The sequence below is a fragment of the Micrasema longulum genome, unplaced genomic scaffold, assembly GCF_059751315.1.
Source record: "Micrasema longulum isolate JH-2025_06_02 unplaced genomic scaffold, ASM5975131v1 h1tg001895l, whole genome shotgun sequence".
Classification (NCBI taxonomy): Eukaryota; Metazoa; Arthropoda; class Insecta; order Trichoptera; family Brachycentridae; genus Micrasema; species Micrasema longulum.
This window is the reverse complement of record NW_028279069.1, coordinates 109,239-131,044: the sequence shown is the minus strand read 5'-3', so window position 1 is coordinate 131,044 and position 21,806 is coordinate 109,239. Positions and strand designations below refer to the sequence as shown.

The 21,806-nt window shown below is 34.2% G+C and overlaps 1 protein-coding gene across 1 annotated transcript in view; it reads right to left on the bottom strand.

Annotated features, from left to right (window-relative positions):
* kto (mediator complex subunit kohtalo) overlaps positions 1-21,806 on the bottom strand; it is a 73,401-nt gene that overhangs the window by 48,745 nt on the left and 2,850 nt on the right. Inside the window, exons 2-17 of the mRNA XM_088238429.1 lie at positions 21,202-21,409; positions 19,657-19,816; positions 17,460-17,651; positions 15,802-15,912; positions 14,040-14,180; positions 12,277-12,481; positions 11,563-11,783; positions 10,442-10,695; positions 8,833-8,991; positions 6,953-7,040; positions 6,155-6,327; positions 3,840-4,011; positions 3,023-3,133; positions 2,693-2,818; positions 1,699-1,859; positions 437-573 (exon numbers count right to left, since the gene is read on the bottom strand). Coding sequence (XP_088094555.1) covers positions 437-573; positions 1,699-1,859; positions 2,693-2,818; positions 3,023-3,133; positions 3,840-4,011; positions 6,155-6,327; positions 6,953-7,040; positions 8,833-8,991; positions 10,442-10,695; positions 11,563-11,783; positions 12,277-12,481; positions 14,040-14,180; positions 15,802-15,912; positions 17,460-17,651; positions 19,657-19,816; positions 21,202-21,393 — 2,603 coding nt within the window. The 5' untranslated portion in view covers positions 21,394-21,409. The remainder of the gene's footprint in view (positions 1-436; positions 574-1,698; positions 1,860-2,692; positions 2,819-3,022; positions 3,134-3,839; positions 4,012-6,154; positions 6,328-6,952; positions 7,041-8,832; positions 8,992-10,441; positions 10,696-11,562; positions 11,784-12,276; positions 12,482-14,039; positions 14,181-15,801; positions 15,913-17,459; positions 17,652-19,656; positions 19,817-21,201; positions 21,410-21,806) is intronic.

Sequence of the window (21,806 nt, the reverse complement as noted above, 5' to 3'; positions counted from 1 at the left end):
CTAACTCGTCAATTAATTTCATTATTTTCGGGCATAACTCAGATGTGAAGCTTTAAAAAAACAAAAGGTTAAAATAGTCTATTTAAATTATTTATTGACAATTCTTGATGGAATTCCATTGTAATGATGTAATAACTTATATTTACATATAAGTTATTAATTTAAAAAATACTTGGTACACTTCCAATTATTTTTTTTGACCAATTAGCGCTTTCACCCTCTAATGGGCATCTTCAGACTGGTGAATATTATACAGTAAATTATCCTTACACTGTATAATATTCACCAGTCTGAAGATGCCCATTAGAGGGTGAAAGCGCTAATTGGTCAAAATAAATAAGTGGAAGTGTACCAAGTATTTTTTAAATTAATAACTTATATGTAAATATAAGTTATTACATCATTAAAATAAGTCAGTAATTGAATAAAAACATACCCGTGAGAGGTATCCCCAGGTTCCTTAGGGCTGTCGGGAGCATCCATAGAGTTCTGCTGGTCTTGCTTGATGTGTTGAAGCAGTTTGTCCAGGTCATCGTCTATCTTAGAATCATCATATTCCATTCTACCATGCTCCTGAAATCATTTTTAAAGGATGTATGGATGGATCCGCTACCCGGAAAACTAGGCAAGTTTCCGATTAGTGAAAACTGCGGATTATAGTACATACATACAAAATATGGTCAAATTTAAAATAAATACTTTGTAAAAATAGTTTTTAGTTAAAATCTCGTTTTTACGCCGTTTTATTCGTTGTGGCGGTTACTCCTCGGAACTTTCTGTTTTTCATTCTGCATGCTCTTTATTGCTCAACTGTTCGCCCTCTTCTAGAATATGCCTCCGTGTTCTGGTCTCCATTCTATGTCAATCGCATAAATCACATTGAATCAGTCCAACATCGGTTGCTTCGAAAAGTAGCGTGGATGCTTGGACTAGAGAGAGGTAATTATTCTTAAGCTGATATAGTCAATGTTAAATATTTCTAGTCTACAAAAACTTAAAAATAAATTGACTCCATATATATGTTCGGCATACTATATGGTATAATCGATGTTCCATCATTACTGGGACAAGTGAAATTCAATATTCCGACTCGTAGGTTGAGAAACAATGAAGTACTAATCATCGATCAGCATAGAACAAACTATGGCCTTCATTCTCCAATGACCCGTCTGTCGTATTGTTAACTCAAGACAAGATCTGGACTTTTTTGCTTTAAGTTTACAACGATTTAAACAAGCACTAAATAAATAGTTCAGATCTTGTCTTGATGTCCTTTATATTTGTCAATGCTTCTTTTTTTTAAAAAATGTTTTTAACTATTTTTTTATTGTAATATTTCAATCCTATAAATTGTTTATATGTATATGGACAATGTCTGTTAATAAATAAATAAATAAATACTCCTCAGAGTTTTCAGTAGCCCTCTGAATCAATTTTTCTAAAGGAACCTAAGTCAAGTCTAGACACGCGGTGGATTACTGAGAGAGAGATATTTGTTTGCATGAGATGTACCAATTCAAACCGAATAATCCAATTTGAAACTGCATAATCCCCAACTCCACCTCAACCACAAACCTTATCTCGCTTTAGACTGTGATAATTTTCCTTTGTTTACGGTGAACGAATTAAGAAATTGATCGGATGATTGTTAATGCAAAATATGCGTTTTGTTTTCAGCAGATTAGCGGGAAGACTTACATCGATCTTAGGTTTGAGGTCGATGCCGGCGAATATCTCTTCATCCAGAGTCGGTGTGTGGTGGTGGTGGCTGACCGGCTCGAGGGAGCCACCGATGGGAGTAGCGGCACCGCCTACCACAGCACTTAAACTCATTGGCTCCGTGGCACCTAACAGGTCCCCTGAAATGAGAAACAAACCAGTTAGAAGAGAGAAAATTATTCTTGTACTGAATGAGGCCAAGAGATCGCCCAGATTTTTTTGTAAAAGTAATTAAAAGGTAAGAATTAAAATAAAGAATGAAAAACATGCTCAGATGTAAAAAAAAAAGCATTTCCAAAAAGGAAAAACATAAAATATACACATACATATTTTATGGGATTCAAAGAAACGATGAGAAGAATCTTTAAATGAAATATAAGATAGTAAATTTAAGTCAATTTCAAAAACATCTTCAAAATTATGACACAGAACAGCAATATATTGATTTTATATACATATACAATATAAGTAATTAAAAGTAGTTTAAAAGTATAAAAACATGTCAATGCAGCAGAGAAAAAATAAAGAATAGAATTACAGGTATAGCAAGTAATCTTTAAAATTTGAGAAAGCAATATGAGTAACTGCAAGCAATATGAGCAACTTTTCTTCTATACTTCACTCTTTTATTCTTTTTTTTACTAGGCATTACTTTTACTGAGTTTAACCATAACAATTAACTATGTTTTCTTTATATAACTTTGTATTTAACTTTAATGTTGTTCAAATTGGCTACGGCCGTTAGTTATAATAATAAATAACTCATTAGTGAATAATGGTGGAGATTGCCATTTTCGTTTTAACATACCTCATATATTTCTAACAGAGATGAAGCTGTTGAGAAAATGAAAGCAGTATTTACAAGGGTCGTGATTTGTCATCACCTGAGTTAAGTGATTATTTTACGCACAGTGTAACATATGAAAAGTCGGGACCCACACTGTAGGGGTGAGTAAAACATTTGTTTAGGTACCTCTAGAAATAAGTGTACACATGTAGGCATCGTGAGAGAAGACATCTCTTCTGACTAGTTCCCCGAACAGATGTACTAGGTTGGTGAATTGGGCCTTGTTCTGAAGGGATGCGTTGGCTCCTTCTTCTGTTAAAACAAGTACAGAACAAGAGAGATTAAAAAATATTTTTTTTATTAAGGCAATTTATTCCTACCTACCCAAACCATTAAGTTTTATTAATACAGAATCTAATAATTTTATACAAAATTTGAAACAAAAATAAACTAAAAATCTACAAAATAATATAATGAGAGGATGGGATCTTTCCTTTCCTTTTTAAAAATACTAACCAAGAACTGGAGCATCATTGTCTAGAAACCTCATTAGAAGGCTCTGGAATACGGGAGGTCCTCCATAGATACCTGCTCCTGAACTTATCGACTCCTTATCATCGTTTGCCCCTACAAAAAATTAAGAAAATTGATTTATATTTCTTTCACAATTATTTATAAGTGTAGTGCTGGGAGTTGTCAGCTTACAATCTATGCAACTTACGACTGTTTGACATTATGACCACAATCTGCAAACAGCTTTCTGCCTGTGTGGCGATAGCAGTCGAAGCATTTTATAAGCACTTTCAAGACGTCTACATAAAGAAAAATGTCAGTTTCTCAAACTCCCAAGAAGCAAAGATACGTTACTAAAAAAAAAACCTTGAGAAATTCAATAAACCAAAATCATAGAAAACAGACAACTGGAAAATATGTATACAAAAATAAACCATAGAGAAATTCGATAAATGACAGTGGTGATACACTGATTATAACAAGATCACAGAAAACAAAGACAAGCTCAAAAAAAAGAAACCCGAGAAATGACATAGATAACTATAGATCTATAAAATAGATCTTAGACAACAAAGACAAACTCGAAAAATATTTTTTAAAAGAAACCCGATAAATAACACACTGATTACAAAAAGAACATATAAAAAAAAAAGTCAAACAAGCGAACATAAAAAACTATAGGATTGCATAAGCTAATTTTAACTAAGCAGAGCCAGATCTATTGACCAGATCTGTTTATCAGAATGGACTGTGTTCGTAAGCCTACAACTACCCATACTCCCAAGTAAGTGCTCGCCCATCCCTAGTAATATGAACATACCGTGATGGTCCTGGGTGCTATTTGCAGCCTGTGATGATGGATTGGCCAAGAGCTGCTGCTGTCTCCTGTCCAATAGAGCGGCGGCCGCCATGGCGCGGTGTTCCCCCCAGCGAGCGTTGCAGACTGCCCACTCGCACAGGACCAACACTACCGAGTAGCTGCAAGCCCATTCCTAGGAAAAAATATAGATCAAGTATTTATATATATTCTGTGTCCAGACGGATGAAGAATACAGTTCTACTACTGAAAAATTAATGGAAATAAGTCTACTTCATAATACAGTAGTCGCCGAACTTAACCATGTTCAAGGTCCTGGGTTTGATTCCTAGCAATATCAACAAAGAAATGAATTTCTAAAGTGGATATTTTACTGCGCCCGTAGAGTAAGACTGATTACAATCCAGGCTCTGACATGCGGATCATCGAGTTTTTCCAAAGGTATGTTGGCTTTGATAAAGGTTTCAGTCGTGTTTTTAGCCAATTCTGTAACAGCGTCCTGTCTTCTGGTAACATCTTTTATTTATAAGACTGCTTTAAAGTACAAGCTGAATTCTTCTCGGCATTTTTCCTATGTTTCACACCATGAATATGTTTTTTACAAGAATCCTTTTGTTCCCAAGATATCGTTATATTCAGCAGAATCGGCACATAACAACACTTTTATGGAAATATGACAGTTATGAAAACAAATATGGGCTCCAATTCGAATCAAGCCAAGATCCCATAGAATGACGCAGAGAAACGAGCGTGAAGTTAGCAACTTAAAATACTCGGCGAAATATTTTATGGCTGTTTAAGGCTTGTTATTTTCCTAAAACACCGAATTTCACGTTATTTTCCAAAAACACCGAATTTTGCATTATTTTCAAAAAACACCAAACTTTGCGTTATTCGTCTAAAAATGCCAAATTTCGTGTTATTTTTTGTTTTATCGCGATCGCGAAATTTTCCAGTCTACTGATTACTGCTGAATACGGCTTCTGCACATAGTATGTATAACATTCCTTAACATTTCCTTCCTATTCATTCACTTCTCACTCGTAATGTTATTCTACCTGATTTTCACAGTTAACAGTGCATAATGGGTTAAATAATAACCCGTATAGTAATGTTGACTATAATGAGGAAGTTCAGCTAGTTTTTAAATATTTTTATGTATCGTATCATCGGCGCTATGATTTTTAAAGTTTTGTAATTACTCCCCGTGTGACGACACTAGTTCTCTTTGGTGAGTTCTGCTGATCGGTGAATTGGCTTCTCGTAAACAGAAAATCTATCTTGATTCACACACTCCTGTCCCCTCCCAATAAACGTGTATATAAAATCTTAAGTAAATATCTAGTTGTAAATGGTGTAAAGTTGTAAATATGTTTTATTATTATATGTATACATTATATTTAATACTAACATACTAACTTGTACATATTATATTACTAAAACATGTGTATATATGTAAAAAACAAAAATACTCGACACTGGCCAGAACACCCGAATTGAGAAGTGAAAAGGCCAGGAAAAAAACGAAGAAGAAGAAGAAGAAGATTCACACACGGAAGGTTCCGGGTTTGATTCCCGGCGAGAACATAAAAATTAAATTTGATTTTTCTAAAGCCTGAGTGTTCTGTGATGCAATTCACCTTAGGCCTCTTGGGCTGTTGTGGTGCAAAAATAAAATAAAGAAATAAAATAAAAAAAAACACTATCAATGGTTGATTTGAAAGATCTAGTGATGTCGTTCAAAGTAGTTTGTTTTTATTAAAATTATTTTTATAATTTTTTTCTCCCATTTTTAAGAAAATTCGCCATACAATTTAATGCTTTAATGTTTACTGCGCGTAAAAAATTTTTTTTTTATTAGATTGCATGCCTGGATGAAGACCGAGGGGTAGATCCCCTATCAGATGGATTGATCGGGTTAACCCTCTTTAGGACACCTAGAACAAAGTGGTACATACATATATCACCAGAATTGAGGTATTTATTTTCTAAAATTTCGTTTTAATAATAAGTCTTATGTCACAAGAGTATTGTAATAATACATACTGGTAGATCAGTCATCCACTCAGCTTTTTCAAATGTAAGGTTAATTTTATTTAAAAATATTCCTTTTAGGTTTGCAAGACGTCAATCAACACAAAATAAGTAACTTATTTATTTTCTATGTGAACACCTCACTGGGCATAACCCATGTCGAGGCATTCATTTAGATTTTTTAGAAGAGAGGCGTGGAGAAGTTTGGTGCATCTTTCAACCATTGAAGATCATGACCCTCAGTCAGGAGAAACCTGACTGCAGAAAATGAAAATTATATTTACCGGATCTCTCGTTTCTGGGTTCCCGTCCTTTCCATTCTGGTTGGGGGTGGTGACATTGCAGTTTCCAAACACTTTATTGTAAAGAATGTCCAAATTATTCCCCGGGTCCACCCGGTCAAACGAGTGCCTGTCCAGGGCCTCCAGAACTGCCAGCACTCGAGTTGTGTTTGTTCCTATCAGACAAAAATAACAAAATTCATAGTTCAGTTGAATATCTATTCTTCTACATTCAAGCATCTCATGCAGACACTCTTGTATAAAATTGTTTATGTCAGTACACACGCATAAACACAAAACAGCTCTCAGCTGCCCAATCCAGTCAGCTTTCGGAGCATATTAAAAAAAAAAAACACCTTCATTATATTGAAAAACCCTCAAAAATGCCTAAAAAGCAACTTTTAAAACGGGGAGCTAATCTGATTCACCATCGCCACGAACTTATTTTTCAATGTTTTAAATCGGGTTTTGGTCCCGTGGCTAGTGTTGCGGACTCGCGGATCAGAGGTCCGAGGTTCACACCCCGCTCTACCACAACTTGGTTACCATTTTCTAATAGTGAGTTATTTACAACTCGTTGAAAATGGCCCTCAAAATTAAAATAATAGGGTAAATCATAAGAAAGCAAATATTTCTTCTTTAAAAAAAGAAAAATATGCCAGCACATTTTGAGAGTTATATTTATGTTTGATGGTAAAAAAGGACTAATAAAGAGAACCTGGTATATTCTCTGGTGGCCCTTTATAATTTATACATAACACTAGTATGAACATTTATATATATTATACAAAACACACGTACCTTGTGAGCTACTCTGCCATTTGTCAGCGCACCATTTGTTTTCGGCCCTTTTACTTCTAATGCTTATCTCCTGCTCGGCTTCGTACACCTGTAAAAATACAGACTAGGATTAGATATTTACAAAATTGTATAATGCCAAAGATAAATTACAATCTAGTGAGAGGAGCAAAGAAATATGTCCATAAACACTTATTCTTATTCTTGACATCACAGCATTCTTTGTAGATCTATTGTGATGGGTTGCCTTGGATTAATTCTCGCCCTCCAAGCCTTTGAAAAGTTGAAGTACTAAATAGAGGGTGAGTACATTAATATATATTACTAAATCTTCTTCTCCAAGTCCAGGTCCTCAAAGTATCGGGCTATTACATAGGGTGTGGGTACTTTCGTATCCTCAGGTTAAACATTGAGTTACCCGAAGATGCAGCTTTATTTGCGATACAAAGCATCACTTTCACATCCAATGTGTCTAGGTGTTTCATACACTAACGATAACAAACCTACCATCACACCATCACGCCATTTTCCCGTAGGGGTGAGCAGAGGATAAACCGCCACACATGTCTATCCTGACATACATTCCATACTTCTTCCACATTTATGCATCTAGTCATACATGCCCTTCAATTGTGTCTGTTTGTGACATGATCAGACATAAGATTTTGGTTTATCTGATCATGTGGCATCTTTGTTGGTCACCCTAATTCCTTGATATCAATTATTGTATTTACTCCAAATTAGATAACTATTTAGGTATACATTAATATTTTTGTTTTTCGGTTTATATAAATTGTGAGGACAGAGAATTTTGATAAATAGGTATTCGAACACTGTCACTGTCTTGCAGATGCCTGGGGATACTGTGCAAAAAAGACAACTGCATGTCAGACCTTTTGTTAGAATAGACAAAATTGACGTTTCGTTGTTCCATTTTCCAGAGTTTTTTTTTAGACAGAGTATCAGAATAATATATAAATTTTCTGTATACATACGTTTTGCGTTTTTCAAAAATAGTTATATTTGTATATGGTGCGCTCAAGCCCAGCAGATAAAACTGTGCTTTTTTACGGGTTTTTGGATGGTTCTAGTTCCCATAATAAACGATTTATCACAAAACAAAAGAACACGCCAATATCTAAAGTGTGTAAAAAAAATCACTGCTCCAGTGCCATAACCCTAAAAAAATACGGGAATACGTTTGTACAAAGAAAAGTCGGACTGCGTTTCCTCTTAAGATTAAACATTATTAGGTAAAAAATGTTTAGTAAAAACCATTCGGATGAACGTAAAAAAGATGTTGTAACTTTTCATTGGTTAATAGGTACCTAGGTACGTGTTTACGATTAAATTTTAGAACTTAAAATAATTCATTTTCAAATATTGAATTAAAGTAAGTACCAGGTACTTGTTTATGGTTAAATTCCAAAACTCAACATAATTCATTTTCAAATATATAATTCCTTTTGCAAATATCAAACTCTGCTCTTTTCACCAACAGGGGTGTACTTTATACCGCTCATTCTTGCCTTACATACCTGTTTTACCATTCTTTTGTCAAAAACAAACCTCATTAACCCTTTAGGTGCCTAAAGTGAGATATTTCATGCATGGGTAAAGTGTAACGTGAATGTTTGCATTTAAATATCTAGAATAGCGCCAATTTAATAAACTGCCTCAAATGAATAGAGAAACCATTTCACTTTGATTCTGTATGATATTTTCCAGTAAAAATAATCCCTCTTGATGCTATTTTTCTTCCCTGAAAGTGTTCCAAAATCAGTTGAATTTGCCTGGCATTTAAACGGTTAATCAATCATCTTGAAAAGTTGATATTTTCAACACACAGTTTACATAGCTGCCATCGCAATATGAGTAATGACCTGTCTTCTGTATTGCTCGGTGAGCGGGGAATCCATGAAGGGCATGGGAAGTGCACTGGGCGGAATGGGCAGGAGATCCAGTGGACTTCCGTGCAGAGCTGAGCGCCCATCAGGGACCCCGGACCACACAAGAGCCGTTGGGCATTCCATACAAATAATCTGCAACATTTAATATAACATTCGTTTTTCAATTTATTTTTAACAAAGAATAATAAAGGAACTAGTGTCTGCCACTGTGATGACTATCTTTTTGTCTCAGGGGCGTAATGAGCCTCCTAAGTTTCATCACCAGTCGCAATGGAGAGTTTTGAAAACAGTTTTGTCCCGTGCAAAAAATTCAGTCGAAGTTTTTCCTTCCGCGAGAAGGGACTTTATTACAGCGAGCATCTCGCGTTTGGCGGGATTTCTTATTGACATCTTTCACAGAAAAAAACACTACGAGGCAAGTTTTTGTACTAACGAGGGTCGCCTGTGCTCGTTGTGTTCAGGAGACCCCCACTACCAATCAGTGTTGCCAACTATTGGAAAAAAAAATCTCACAGCGCGAGAGCTAAACAGTACTCTTACTTTCTGGGCTAGTATTCCGAACGCAATTATAGCGCGTTTTTACATACTAAATATGCATTATAGTGCGCTGTAAATGCGTTTGGAATACCAGCCATGGATATGCCTCGTAATAATAGCATATCCCAAACTCTGTGAGGCCAAGAGCCCTTTGTTGAGTTGGGATACAACATAATGGAAAGTGGAAGCATGTACGAGTATTAAACACTATTAAATAGCAAAAAAAAAAATCTATGCAATATCTCGCAGCGGTCTCCTGCAATGGTCTCTTCCCTTAGACAGAATCCAAACTTGTACACTTTTTTTTGAGCTACAGACTGGCAGATGGAATAAATAGTGCGTATATGTTTTGTATACCTTTTAAGTAATTAGAAAGTGAATTGTAGAACTTTATTTATTTATTTTTATTTGGGAAAAAAACAATAGTTTTTACATATATTGTAGACAGAAAATAAGAATACATACAAATGAAAATTGTGAAAACAGTCAATATAAATTTTCCACAGTGGTGTAAGCTATTGATTAAGTATATTATCAGTATCAAAATAAAAGCAATTTAACTATTAAGAAATGTTAGGCACTTAGAAGTTACAAATAAAATAAAAATACATATATTTATATATAGTAATAAAAATAAAGTAAATAGAAACAAGATAAATTTAAAGAATAAGAAAAGAAAAAGAGATATATAAAAATAATGTAAAAGGTACAAAATATAATAATGAACATACGAGTACATACATAATTACTGACATCATAAAATTAAGCGGGTGTACTGTCTATAAGGAATCTTCTATATTTCATATAGGAGAGATAAAAATGTCTGCGTGACCGGAGAGACCGTAAAGAAAAAGTCGTTTTTCCCTGAGTTGGTCCTAGGTGCTGGCAAATTAAATGTAGGATGGAGTCTTGTTCTGTTAGGTACAAGATATTCTAAAGAACTTGCAAGTAAAGGGCAGTCTACGACGTTGTTCACTAGTTTAAACAGGAATATTTTAAAAATAAATTACTGTTAAATTTTGTTTCCCTAGGAATGCATACAGACCTGTATAATGGTGCTGAGTTGTAGGAGGACATCCCTGTGGTGCGGACAAGCCAGTAGTTCTGCGAATCCCTGCCTCACGGGACAGGAGATGGGAGGAGACAGGTGTTGGCTACTGGGCTTCTCTTTCTCTGGCGGAGATTCCGATTCGGCCTGGGGTTCCTTCTTTATGTTGTGTTTCATTTCTATGCTGTGCTTCATTTCCATGCTGCCGTTCATTTCAGAGTCGAGCGGGGACATTCCAATTGCGTTTGAGGCTAAAAGTGAAATATTTTGTTAATATCCCGTGGATTTGGACGGTGAAAAATTAAAAAAAAATTCAGGCGTTACCCAGTAGGTGGAATAATTCAGCCAGATGAATCCGATCAACATCAATAAAGGTTAGATTCAGCTGTTTTATTTCATAAAAGTCAACAGATGGAAGAGTTGAGGAAATATGGAAGTTCAAACACAGACAGAATGGGAATTTTACACAGAGTGTAAAGTGGCCACTTAAACCAGCAAATGACAGGTCATAAGCCCTGTAAATGTCTAGACTTCAATATTTCTTACTCAAAAATGTTTTCCCACTCCGTTACGGTAAATTTCAATCTCGATAACTTTCTAGATACATAGTTGAATCCAGCCTTGTCTACGAACATTTGGACATACATACTCAAAATATTGATGATATCTTCTGCTAACTGATTTGCTTTTTTTCCATACATTTTTCATTTCCACTTTTTCTGTTATTCCCTTAAAAGACATAAAAAGGGGTTTTACTGTATTATCTAGTGTTTACTTTACATCCTAGTGGGATCTCGAGGTTGTGTACTAATTCCGTGTCTGTTAGCGTTTTGATATCCGCTTGTGTCAGCACTTTGTCATTGGTTATTTGAATGTTTTGATGATCAATTGTTTACACACACAAAATGGATGGTTCAATTTCTGCACTGTCAGATGACAGTGGGCGTTCGTTTCCGGGTAAGTCTTATAAAATCATCAACTACGGTCCGGTCTGATCAGAAGTAAAATATTTTTTTAAACGTTATGATATGTGTTCATATGAGTGGATCCAATGAGAAAAAAGTGTCAGTCAAATTGCAGAGTTCAAACTCCGCAAGGCATCGGACTTCAATTTTTACCTTGCTCCTGCATAGCGGTCTCTGTCTTGTTCTCGTGGTGCTCGGTACTAGGCGGCTTCTTGTCCACCAGGCCGGGGGAGCTGAGCTGCTGTATAGCCGTCTCGCTCAGCTGCTGGCACAGCACCGCCAGCTTCCTGCAGCAAGAGTGAGCCAGCCGCCGGGACAGGAGCTCGCACTGACCAAACTCCGACATGTACTGCAGGGTCAGGGGCAGGAACAACCTAGGGGAAAAATCACTCAACAATATTGATCGGTATGTTCTAATGTTGGTAGTGAAAGACTTAATTTTTTTTTAGTTTATTCAGATAAAAAAATAGAAGTATAAAATATTTTATTTAAAAAAATATATATTTGGACCCCTGTGTTTGGTAGCCTTACGTGTTATGTACAAGGCTAAGGAACTCGGAAAAAAATAGTTTTTGTTTGTCTTGGAAAAGTGAGTTCGATCACTGATTTTGGTTTATTACCTTTATGAGTCCAATCACTATTGTTGCAAAGTTCAAGAACAATGGCGCGTGACCACTACTTTTAACTACAGTGTGGATATCTGTTAAGGATATTATTACATATTACATATTTCCTGCATTCTGCTTCAAGATTATGGCGTTGTAAACTGAAAAATGGGCACTGAAATAACAGATGTTCGATACTCTGTGAAGAAATATCATCGCATGAACAACAGTCATCATTTCTTAATTTAAACCTTAACACTACCTGAGCAGCCCATCGTCGGGCATTCTCTTGTCCAGGAGGTCGATGATCCAGGTGAGGAAGTCGTGGCGGTCGATGAGTCCTTCCTCTATGAGCCAGCGAGCGAGCTGCACGCAGTAACTCCACTGGCGGAGTGCCTGGCCGCTGTCCACAGTTGTGGCGTCGCAGGAACCTGAGCCAGCTCCAGTCGGGGTAACGGATCCCATGGCTGTATATACAGATTATAAAATATAATCAAATCAATTAAGTATAAAAATTAAAAAAACTTATCTGGCTCAAGAGAAAGACGTCTGCTGAAAATCTGGCTTTTAGAACGTGTTTTTTTAAATTAAAGTTTTTTTGTGTTTTTCTTTTTTATTTTCGATGTACATATTTTTTTTTTCCATAGTAATAAGAGTTTTTATTTGTTTATATAATTTAAGAGATAAGATTATGTATATATATTAGAACTTAACCATAAGCACCTGCTGACGAACTGCATTTTATGCAGTTCAGTAGGACTTGGTAATTTATATGTTAATTTTTGTATGCTTTTGATAAATAAATTTTAAAAAAATAATATTTAAAAAGTATACCGTTTATTTATACATAATAGTATTTTTATAAATCAAGAGGAAGTATTATTGCCTGTCTAACCCTTGGTGTTGTAACTGTCAAACATAGTACTAACAATCTTGATGCATTTTTTAATGATATGACATAATCTACAGTAGGGCCTCGCTAATTAGGACCCCGCTTATCTGGTGATCCCGACGGATGGGACGATCATTGAAGTCGTCGCTACCAAAAAAGTTTCACCTTCAGAATAGGTGGGAGCATTAATTACTGCTTCGAAATGGGCTAAAGAACAAATTTGATAGCCACAAAGTTATATTTCTTTGTCGACTAAGACACCCCGCTTTTGAAATGAAATTGGAAAAACATAAGTTGAAGACACAACTACTAAATTTCTGTTTTTTCAGCTTCGTTTCAAACGCGCAGCCTACCTAGATGTTCATTAAAGGAATTTCTAAAGTTAAATATACACATTAGGATTAAAATACTGCAAATCACAATGCGAACGCATTAGTAATTCGCCGAGGTCCTGTTTTTTGCCTGTTTGGATTGTCGAGGCTCTACTGTATATGTATCTAAAATATATATATATTTTTTTTTTAAATAAATGTTTGCTTTCTTATGATTTACACAAATATTTCATTTTGAGGATCATTTTCAACGAGTTGTAAACAACTCACTATTAGAAAATGGGAATCAAGTTGGGGTAGAGTGGGATTCGAACCACAGACCTTTGGTCCGTGAGTCCGCGACACTAGCCACAGGACCACAACCCAAAAAATATTTAATAATGTATCTTATACATCTCTAGACTCGGTGCAATATTTTTTTAAATATCCATGTCTAGAGTTCAACATTTAAAGTGCTAACTTAATTAGGTTTATTTGAGTGATTTTACACATTTTCTCGCTAAACTACCACCGCATAAGTCATTTTTGTTCTTTTTACAGGACGGTGAAAAAACTGCTTATTTTATTGAATTAAAGAGGACTTAGATTTGAAGTTTTTAATGGGAGACAGTTTGTGCAAAAATTTTTCATTTTAATACATTTAAAGGCGTATTATAATTGAACTTTTAATAAATTAAGCAGTTTTTTCATAGCTATGTAAAAAGGTAAAAATCATTTGTGCGGTGTTCTTAATTAAAGGACGGTTTGTATAAAATTGTATTACTTTTTCTGAATAAAACTGCAAATAAATAAATAAATTACCAGGGGAATGCATGGAGTGTGGAACAGTGCTGCCCGGAGTGGTGGGCTGACTTCCGGGCTGGCTACTGCTGGAAGATTGCTGGGAGTTGTTGCTTCCCCCTTGAGATGTGTTCAAAGGGCCACCTCCAGGCGTGGTGTTACCTGGAAAAAAATAACTTTTTTTAAATGTTCCGCCAGAACATGTTTTTGTAAATTCTTTATTTCTGTATTTATGTTTGGAATGAAGGGTCAATCTAACTTCTTAACAATTTTTTGATTATTCCTACTGTAAGTTTATTTATTTTTTTATTTTATTCACAATATATTCATTCAACATTTTTTAAAACACAAGTACGAATTCCATGGAACCAAAGTCCTGTATTAAGTTGGGACGTATATATGTATAAAACTTTAAGAATCAATATCACCATAGATAGAACATAAACTACATATATAGAAAAAAAACATCATTAAAAAATACATGCCATATCAAATGTAAAAAAGAATATGCAATAAAAAAACATTTAAATTTTTTTTTTTTTTAATTGAAATAAAACCAACTCTAATATTTGAAAAACCATCAAGGAGTTTCTCACTCAAATCCCTCCCGATAAGGAAGATCCAGTCCTGAAACTCTTTTTTGAAAATAGATTTTGTCCTTGAGAGCTTAACAAGTTTAAGTTTGCGAGGAATATAACAAAATGTCTTAAAGACTTTAGTCATTTATATCTAAACTAGCTTTTATAAGATACAACATATTTATTCATTTTACAGAAACATACAGTCAAAAATGATTAAATGACATGTAAAGATAAGGTTTAAACATAGACCAGCGAGGTTTCTAAATAATAATCGTGCATATTAAATTATGGTACAACAAAAGGGTGTGTTTGTGTGTATTTGTATGAGAGTAAGCGTAGAGGTGTGTTGTGTGTATTTGTGTGGGAGTAAGTATTCAGGTGTGTGTAAGCATGAGCATCATGAAAAATAAACTTGGCATGCAATATTTAGCTGTTTCTGGACTGACGCCTGAAGAGTAAGAGTGATCACCTTACATTCATATAGATGATCGCAATAAGCTACATTCGGTTTACGTACCAGCCACTATTTGTTTTTTTTTTACGTTCTCTGTTGATTCGCGCAGTTCAAACTAAATTATTTTTTCAACCTTTTCCACGGCTGCACACATGGAAATTTAAATTCATTTCATTTGTACTTTTAAAAATGAATTAAAATCAATATTTTTAAAGCATTTCTTTTCCAAACTAATTAACTAAGCTTGCCATGTGTTGTACGCTGGCGCTGATTACCGTATTTATGTTATTACCATGCGAGAGTAATTGACCACCTGAAGCGTACGACTGTTCATCATATGACAATAATACTATTTGATGTATACTTTGCCTACGTTTGTTTCTTCTTTCTTCATGCTATTTTATAAATTGTTAATATAAGTAATTCCAGAACTAGTTGCCTAACTCACAAGAACATGTATAATGCATAAACTATTATTACTATTAAATGCGCTAGCAGCATTAAAGTAAGCTGATGTGTGTACGTCTAATGCACGGTATTTAAATATGAAAGAAGAGTGAAGAAAATTCTATTTATAAATTCTGAATCAACAAAATGATCTACAATCAATCGGAAGTCACAAACTTATACAAGCACTATCTACCCTCTCATTACAAACCATTACCTCTTTAAAATCATTACAAATCTTGACCAGTTCATATAAATCAGTTTTTGGTTGGAGAAGTTTGATAAATGCATAAATACAAACCTGAGTTTGTGGGTGGAGTTTTGTCAGGAACATTGGCTGGGGGGTTCTGGTAGTGTTCTGCCAACTTGGGAATTTGGTCCTTCAAGAATTTGATCAATGTAAACGTCCACTCTAAAAAAAGAAAATAGGTTTATTTTGTCAGTTGACATAAAATAAACATTAGTGGTAATAGTCAGCTGAAAAAATAAATAAAAATGAACTACGTCACAAGTGCTTACGAATTAACGAATGATAGAAGATTGTGATAGATTTCCGGTTTTCGGGAAGCCAACTCACCAATCGGACGAGAAATTGTGATGTCAGAGGCGGAGTAATCTCAAAATTACAAACCTTTAAAAAATAATAGCGCGGATAGCACAATACACAAATATATTTTTAATTTTTTTTGGCTTAGTTTAATATTAATATACCACTGAACTTCCTCATTCAGCAATATTTTCTTAATATTTATTATTTTTTTACACGCACATGGAGCATTTACATAAATAAGACAGACAAGTACAAACATAGTAATAATTTGAAGAAAAAAAAACAATAACTTTTTAGACAATAAAGTATGCTGCAATCCAAAATAAGTAAAATTTAGCATTACAAAAAAGAGAAAAAGAAAGATAAATGCAACATTATTAGTTATGTACAAAAATACACATTTTTTAAACAGTAGGTATACAAAGTGAAGAAGAAAAATTTTTGAAATAAAAAGCAAATAGTAAATACTATAAAAAATTATAAGAAATAAAAAATAGTTTTAACATATCACTGCTTAAATTCAAAAGGGTCACAAATTGAAAACCCCGAAATTTCGTTTTATTGCAAAAATTAAGATTTAAATCAGTATATTTTTTTATAAGAAAAATACTCCCATGGATTTTGCAATATAAATGACTTTTGCAAGATAAACTAAGCCAAAAAAATGTTTTTTTAATTTTTATATATAGTATTATCAGCGCTAAATTTTTAAAAAGTTTTTTACTTTTGAAATAACTCCATGTGTGACATCAGAGGTTCATTTCCGCTTATTCTCATTCAGTTCTTCCCATTGGTCCAGAAACGGCAAGCAGAACGGAAATCTTCCATAGCTCTCATATCATAGGTTGATGAACCAGTGACGCCATTCGCGCCATTTAAAGTAGTGCGTTTTTATTAAAACATTTTTTTTTTTTTCGTACATTTTTAAGAAACTATGCCATACAATTTAATGGACTAATTTTTACCCCGTGCAAAAAAAAATAAATTGTATACAATTTTCTGTAGGACTGAAGTTCTTCATTAGATAGATACAGCTTTAACAAACTCATCTAATTTAAAAGAAAAATGATTTAAATTTCGATTTATGGCCCCTTTAAATTTAAACAGCGATATGCTAAAATTATGTATCTACCATCAAATTACAGTAAGTGCATAAGTTAATAGTATATATGGTATTAACACATACTAAAAATAAAAATATATGAGAGTATTTTTGACCTTGCTTATATTGTACGGAGGTTTGTATTTCGCATGTGGATTTTGTTTCCTGAGTATCTTTTTATATCCGAGTAGTGTTAGGAAAGGGAGGAAATTTTAGGTGCGGAGTTTTATAGTAACTTCAAACTTGGGTGATGTTCCTCTGTATTTGCTTAAGCGGATTTAGCTGCAATAGAATATAATAGAATTACCAGTTGTGGGATCCGGAAGCTGGCGTTTCTTGATCTTAGCCTCCGAGACGGCTACCGTATACGCTGAACTCAACTTGATGAACCAGGCGGCTCTTGCCATGGGAACTTGGTGCTCGGTGAGAGTCATAAATATTTCTTCTTTCTTATTAAAGTTAGGCGCCTTCTTAGCCAGCTGCATCAACGGCTTATTCCCTGAATAAACAAACAAAAAATCCATAAATTCTGCATCGTATATTAAAACAATAGAGGATATAAAAAAGCTGAAAAAAAAAAATGCTTATTCATCATCATCATCATCATTCCCCTTTCCACATCCAATGGTGCATAGGGCACTGCATTGGTATATCAATAGCAGCGTATCTTGATAATTTTTTTCTTACATGATGGTAAGATGAGCAGTCTAATGCTTCATTGACGATGAAATATTCTAGTGTTCACACATTTAAAAATAAATATTTCATGTGAACCATGTCGGGAATCGAACCCAAGACCTTTTGCATGCTACGTGAGTAACCAACTCAACCGGATATACAAAATTCAAAAAAAAAAATTGTACTACAACCTCAAACAAATAAAACAAATAAATCTTCTGTGTCAAGCAAAAGAGCTTAGTCTCTTTTTTGGAGAGGCACAGCGGAAGTAGAATAAGATATCATTTAAAGTTGTAACATATAAATAATTGATAAATTAAAGTGTAATAAATTTTGTGAACAATACTAAATTAATAAATAAATAATCATAAATCTATACTGACTATTCGAACTAACAGACGACAAATATATGATAAAAGAGAAAAAACAGTACTTCTGCTACCAAAAGCAAACTACGGACAGAGACACAACAATTTTTGCCACCTAAACCGATTAGTGAGGAGACAAACAGCAAGTAAAATAAATTATAATGCTTTCAAAACTCTCGTCAATAAATGAATAACTAAAAGGACTATAAAAGCTCTTAAACATAGGTTCACTGATGTGAAAGGTGATCATGCTTAGCTGCCTGACTGCTCTTCTAATCGCTCTAAATGCTCTTCTAATCGGCATGACTGGAGGCAGGTTGGTTCTAAAAGTCGGGAGGTTCAGCAGTTTGTGCTGATGCTGATGGAGAAATCCATCCGTAAAATAAAAACTGATATTCTCCAAAATGCAGAGTTCTCAATATATCAGCCTGAAGAAATGGGTCAGTGTGAATCCATCCCTTCTAAGTTGCAAACTATTGGTCCCCAGCATGATTAAGAGGAATGCGGTGGGATGGACGACCTACAGAAAACTACCATTTTTGTACGCATTGGCAAATGAACATTTGCATATTTATTTTAATGAGCGTGTTCAGTGCTCCGGATATTGGATATAAAAAATGATTTTTTAGACGCAGTAAAAATTTGTGCTTTCAATTGTACGAAAAAAAAAAAAGTTTTAATAAAAACTGAATGCAACTTAACAAGTTTATGTGATCAAATGTTTGCAGTAGCTAATAAATTATAGCGTTGTTGTGGTAACCGTGGGCGATCATGATTGAAAAAAAAAGTTTTAATAAAAACTGAATGCAACTTAACAAGTTTATGTGATCAAGTGTTTGCAGTAGCTAATAAATTATAGCGTTGTTGTGGTAACCGTGGGCGATCATGATTGCAACCGGCAACAGATTTTTGGATTCCAGGGTAGCCACGAGGAAGTTTAGCACACTTCAATCTCAAAAACGCAAAATTAAAAAAATCATAGCGCTAATAAAAAAACATAATTTAGAAAAATATTTCTGGCTTAGTTTAATAGTCTATCAACAAATAATAAAAAACCACCGAACTTCCTCACTGCGCGGGGTTTAACTTTTAAATGTCAGAAACAAAAACAAAGTGTTTGTTGTTCCTAGAAACTAATCCAATCAAGTCAAATGATGTCGTAGAATGCCTGCAAGTCAGCAGTTCACGCGATAAATGTCAGTTAAACCTATGTTTTCTTTGCTTCTTGTCATATATGTGTGTTACGATTACTCATTGACCAGAACTCATGACTTTACAGGCGGTGTAATTTAGAAGTGTCAATGGGGATTTTCAAAATTAAAAACTTTAAAAAATCGTAGTGATAACTGCAAATGCAATACATAAAAATAAAATTACTGAACTTCCTCAGTGCTTATTTTAAATGTTGAACATGAAAACCATTTAGTTAGTGTTTAATATAAATTTGAGTTATTTTACCAGCTAGATCTTTAAACCACGCCTCAATGACCCCTTTAGTGCGAGCTGTGGCCGGCCAGAAGTTGTCTTTGGGATTGATCTGCTGTTTCTTCCTTCCACAGTCAGGAAGGACGCTGAGTTCCTCCTTGCGGGTCAGAATACCAGAGAAATACGCCCCCACCTGCATACAAAATATTAATGCCCAATTATTTTTTATTTATTCATAGAAATACATGCATATTACAAACAACAACAAAAAAAATCCCTAACTCTATGACGCCAAGAGCCCTGTGTCGAGTTGGGATACAACATAGTGGAAAGTGGAAGCACGCACATTTTTTAATTTTTTTTATTAATAAATTTCATAAAAGGTACATGTTTTTTAAAAATTCTATACATATCTACTTTTACACATCTAGTAAATGTTATCACTGTAACTCTCCAAAAAAAGAGACTAACTCCTGTGCTTGGAGAGTGACTTACACTGTTGTAGTTATTTATTTATAAGAGTTTATATAATTTTAAATATACGAGTACATGAGAAACAAAATAATAACATAGGATATATATGGAAAAACATAAAGCAATAATAAATTCGTACTAATACAAATTGAATGTAGTTTTTACACGTGTTCAAAATTTTTCTTTAGATTTACTTTAAATATATTTATTGATATATTATTTTTAATAGTTTTTAGTTCATTGGGAAGATTATTATGATTTTTTACACCTTTGAAGACAAAGCTATTTTGACCATGACATGTGTGGAATTTAGGAATTTTAATATTATGTTGGTATCTGAGTGACTTATTCATCTCAAATTCTTTTATTTTTTCTTTTTTATAAATTTGCATAGTGAAAATTATTTTATAAAGAGTGTCTACTGTATGAACCTTAAATATTTTATATAGAGTTTCCATTTAAATGTTGAGGGTTTCTTTAGAATTACTTTAATAATTAATCTTTGTACTATTTTAAGAGGGTTTAATTATTTACATTATTAAACAATAGCAAAAATTATTACATAAACATATATAATTTTCCGTGTCCGACCAGACGAAGAATACGATTCTGTGTTTGTGAAAGAACCAGGATCTTGGGCAAGTGTTTTTAAATTGATGGCTACAGGCCTGAAAAAAAACACCTTCAATTTTTGTGTTCCCACCAGGAATTCAGCCCATCGAAGAGCTGGTCTTTAACTTCACAAACATCAACCGATAGAAAATTTTTAAGAACATAGATGTTTAAATATAGGCAGAATGGTGAATGTTACAGTGTGTAAAGTGGCCACTTAAACCAGCCAATGACAGGGCATAAGCCCAGTAGATGCCTAGACTGCTATATTCCCTTCTCTAAAATGTTCTCCATCTCTGTTGTGATACAGAAATGTTATATTTAGATAGGGAAGTTAAGCTATGAAAAGAAGAATATTAAAATAAATTTTTAAAAAAAACTTATTAATTATTATGGCTTAACATGGGCACAGCCTAAAAAGCCATAATAAGAACTTGTGAACAAATGCAATTTTAAATGAATGCATGATTTTAAATAAATATCTTTAGTTACCTTTGAAGCCGTGATGTTACAGTTCCTAGCGGTGCCGAACTCATCGCTGAGCTGCGGCACAGTCGGGAAGCCGTGCTTCACATTGACCTGGCTCATGTCATCCTCGCGCTGTTTGGGTTCCTGCGGGTATACATCCGGGGGGCCGAGGCGCGGCCTCTTCAGGGGGCGCTTCTCGTACGTGAGACCCAACATGGCGGAGCTCTAGGCGCTGGAATAATTATTTTTAAAAACGGTTTGAAAGCATTAACATTTTTTAAACAATCAAACTTCTTACCTAGCCCTCCCCCTTTTCCCTATAAATATGCATGCACTTTTTTTACTTATGCACCCACACACACGCACCTTCACACACACATTTACTCATATGAACTCTAATGTCGCACACACACGATTATGTAAACTCTCTCTTTCTATACTTAGTATTTTTAGATCAACAGTGAATTTTTTTACTGGCTCCAGTATTATGACTGCCTATTGTTGAGTTATAGCTGTAAAAATCCTTAAAAAAATTAGATAAATAACCAAAATATTTGAGAATTTCATTTCAATAAAATTCTAAATACAAAATGAGAATGGGCATAAAGTCTGCTCATTATTACAAGAAT